Here is a 3902-nt window from a genome sequence, read left to right on the forward strand (position 1 = left end):
CCTGGAGCTGGGAGGAGGGTCTGGGATTGCTTTCTTGGGACCAGGCTAAGCTCGCCGTGCCTCTCCTGGCACCAAGCTCCCTGTTCCGGTCCGGTGCTCACCTTCTGCGCTGCCACCCTCATCAAGTCAATGAGGTGTTCAATGTGGAAAAGCCCCCTGTTTTGATCGTCTATGCCATGTTGGCAAAGACCGTTGGCAAATCCCTGATCAGGAGGAAAGAGCGTGATTTTGTTAATGCAGAAACGAGGGAACCACTGGTTGGAGGAAGGTGTCAGGAGCCACGAGGGAACTCACCACACAATATGCATGGAAACACAGCCCATACATCTCATATCTCTTGCCGAAGATGGATGGCTTGTTATCCACTCGGCCACAGAGCACGCATGCTGGAGAGGAGAGAGTAACAGTCGTGAGTGCCTTGTGGGGCCAGGTGCCCCCGGGGGCTGTCCCAGGGGCTGCTCTGTGCCAGCTGTGCCAGCTGAGGGGCAGGGCTGGAGGCCATGGAGGGGAAGGGGCACTGTAGGCCCAGCAGTGCCAGCAGGCAACCACCGCCCAACTGCAGCCCCCCTGGCCAAGGAACAGGGGGGCCCTGCCCGGAGCAGATGTGAGGCCCTGCGTGCCCCCACCTCCTCTCTCTGCTGCAGGCAGACCACCAGCACCCCTCTGCCCGGCGGCGGGGAGCTGCGTGCAGGGATACTCTGCTCTCACCTAGCTCAGTCGAGCCGGCGGCCTCCTGTGTCCCCTCGGACATCCCCTCAGACATCATGTGAACAAATGGTGAGCACTAGCAGAGTGTCTGTCCCAGCAAAACCAGGCTTTGTCCTCTGTGTGCCAACCTATGGGAGAAGCAAGACAAGGATGAGTTGGCAGCTCAGCCTCCGAGCACTGGGGAACCCTCCTCCCTCCCTCAGCAGCCTCAGGCAGCCCCTTCCTCCCTGCTCACCTCACAAATTGTATTGAGCTCCGCCTGAGCCCCGCAGCCTCAGGTCTACATCACAGCCAACGCGTCACAATGGCCGTTCCATTCTGATGCCATTCTTGGGTGCCCTCAGCCCAGCCCTGTGAGGTGTGATGGCGTCACAGAGGGTGACATGGAACGGCCATTGTGACTCATGGGCAGTGGAGCAGAGCTGNCCACCATTGGCTTATGCATTCTTTGCACTACCGACACATGAACAGAAGCCTGGATGCCACTTACCTTGTAAAAATCACAATAAGCCTCCACGAATGTGCCTTATCGTCTTTCAGTTCACTCTAGTTTCCACTGCTGAAAAAATGCAAGTGATCTTCAGCTACTCTCACATGTGCTTCACATTCCACTGCTCTTTTCAACCCCAGATACCATCGATTTACATGGCCTTTCGGCTTCTAGGCAAAGTGGAGTTTTTACAGAAGTGATTGGTTCAGTCGGTTCGCAATAGAGAACCTTCGCATCACCTAACAAGTCTATCGACAAGAGAAAGCACCCATGCTGAGTATTTACCACTAAAAGTAGTTAAAAGTCAACACAAAACAAGAAACGACAACTTTTCATATCGGTCTTTGTAACAAACCTCGCCAATAAGACATATATGCAATGGCAGTGCGGTGACCATATTTTTTTCTATCCCGCAGCACAAGGCATTTAGGCTTGTCAAATCACCTCTCCACGTCTGAGTATCCATATTGTCCAGCAACTGCTCTCTCTGACCTGCCACGTGAGTTTAACCATTTGGTCACCAATCAAAAATCTAAACCATGCAATGAACGTAGCGGGCACCCAGACGAACTCAACCCACCCTTAATCTACTGCATCCAGACATTACCAATCATCCTACCACTCTAAAGATTCTAGAAAGTCAAATTATCATAAGAATTAGGGTCACACGATGGTACTTTTGCCGCAGCAGCTCTGACAAGCGGTCCTGGCAAACGCCATGAGTGGTTGAGCTCAGCTGGCTCTGAATTCAAGTAAGGATGTTTCACCGCTACTAAGGGATGGTATTTCAGGGCTAAGTTTTGCTGCTGATTTCTGACTCTGAGCTGATCATGTATCTGTCTTTCACGCAAAACTCTGAGTATATTGAGTTACGCTCACTGCAGTATATATAGAATGCTGTTGCCTGGTGTGTGATACGCACCCAGTCACAGTTACCCTCCCGCTCGCTCCACATATAAAAATGAAATCATTGCCTATGTTTTATATGATAGAACATATCACCACGCCATACGCGTCACCAATTCGGCGAACAGTGTATCCATTCTGCACTGACCCATTCTCTTGAAGGTAAGAACCCCATCGACAAGCTATCGCCTCCTAAGCCCCTGCACCTGCAGGTGTGCATGGCCAGTCACCAGAGCGGTTTGCATCATGGATACCACGGCCATTTGACTCCACTAATGGGCCCAGCTGCGAGCAGAGCTGTTGCGCTGGCGCAGGACTACAGGTAGATAGACGCCACCTCCATCTCAGCGGACCTCCGGCTGAGCACGTGTAGCAATGGAGGAAGCGGACAAAACACCTCAAGCCCCTGAGGCTTTCCGAGGGAGATGAGAGGGTTCACCCCAAAGCGCTCCAGCGGATCCTTGAGGCCTGCTCAACTCAGCCTCGTCCCCCACTTCTCACTTGAGGTTAGCACGCCAGACGGATCACCAGCCCCGGCCAGTGCAGTGATGGGACAGACACTCTGCACTTGGTTGCGGTCGACGCTCACGGCGCGAGCGGAGACACAGGAGGCTGCCGGCTCGAGAGGGCCAAGTGAGTGCCAAGTATCCCTGCATCCACGGCCTGCGGCCTTGCCCCTCAGCTGGCACAGCCAGCACAGAGCAGCCCCTGGGACAGTCCCTGGGGGCACCTGGCCCCACAAGACGCTCACTGCTGTTACTCTCTCCTCTCCAGTTTGCGTGCTCTGTGGCCTAGTGGATGAGGACTCCGTCATCCTTGGCCACAAAGAGCGTATTTGTGGATTGTATTTCCATGGGTTTTGTGCGGTGAGTTCCCTCGTGTCTCCTGCCACCTTCCTCCAATCAGTGATTCCCTCCTTTCTGCCCTAATTAGACTGTGCTCTTTCCTCCTGTACAGGTCTTTGCCAACGGTCTTTGTGAAAACGTGCGAGTTAACGGGCTACGTTTTTGCTTTGGAGACCTGATACGCATAGTGAGGGAGGCAGAGCAGAAGGTGAGCACTGGACCGGAACAGGGACCTCGGTGCCAGAAGAGCTTAGCCTGGTCCCAAGAAAGCAATCCCAGCCCCTCCTCCCAGCTCCAGGAGAAATTCCTGCTCTTGCAGACCAGCCCTGTTCACCAGGCAGCTCTGCACAGTGCCACCCAGCCCTGCCCGCATCCTGCGCCCTGCCCAGAGGTGCGGGGCCCACTGCGTAGGCCCTGAGCCTGCAGCTGATGGGGCTGCTCTGCTCTTTCTAGTTCTGCTTCGTCTGTGAGACTTCAGGGCCCACCATCATCTGCGCAGAGCCGGGATGTGAGCGGAGCTTCCATCTCCCCTGCGCCTATGGGGGTCAATGTGTCACCCAACACTTTGGAGAACACAGGTAAGGGCTCCCAGCTGTCACCTGTGGGCCTCCAACCCTGCTGTCAGCACCAACCTAAGCAGCGAGGAACGCGCTGTGACGCCTCCCAGCAGCCTGACAGAGCCAGAGCCAAGGCCTGGGGCTCCTTCCCGTTCCTCTGCCCTCCTCGCAGCCCTTCTCACCTTGCCCATCCCTTCCATCTTCCCCAGGTCCTACTGCTGGGAGCACAGGCCGCAGCAGGCAGTGCAGGCAGCACCGGAGCCAGACACGACCTGTGTCATCTGCTTGGAGCCCGTGGGTGACAGCAGGTCATATATCACCATGGTGTGCCCAGCCTGCCAGCACGCCTGGTTCCACCGGGCCTGCATCCAGGTAGGAGCCCTCCCCTCGCCCCGC

The 3902-nt window shown here is 55.7% G+C and overlaps 1 protein-coding gene across 1 annotated transcript in view; it reads left to right on the top strand.

The window, feature by feature from the left end:
- The first annotated feature begins 2652 nt into the window (after positions 1–2652).
- LOC107317466 (PHD finger protein 7-like) overlaps positions 2653–3902 on the top strand; it is a 2103-nt gene continuing 853 nt past the window's right edge. The window contains exons 1-5 of the mRNA XM_015870189.2: positions 2653–2737; positions 2879–2970; positions 3062–3157; positions 3403–3527; positions 3716–3900. Of these exons, the coding sequence (XP_015725675.2) occupies positions 2653–2737; positions 2879–2970; positions 3062–3157; positions 3403–3527; positions 3716–3900 (583 nt within the window). The remainder of the gene's footprint in view (positions 2738–2878; positions 2971–3061; positions 3158–3402; positions 3528–3715; positions 3901–3902) is intronic.

Source organism: Coturnix japonica, chromosome 1, assembly GCF_001577835.2.
Source record: "Coturnix japonica isolate 7356 chromosome 1, Coturnix japonica 2.1, whole genome shotgun sequence".
Lineage (NCBI taxonomy): Eukaryota > Metazoa > Chordata > Aves > Galliformes > Phasianidae > Coturnix > Coturnix japonica.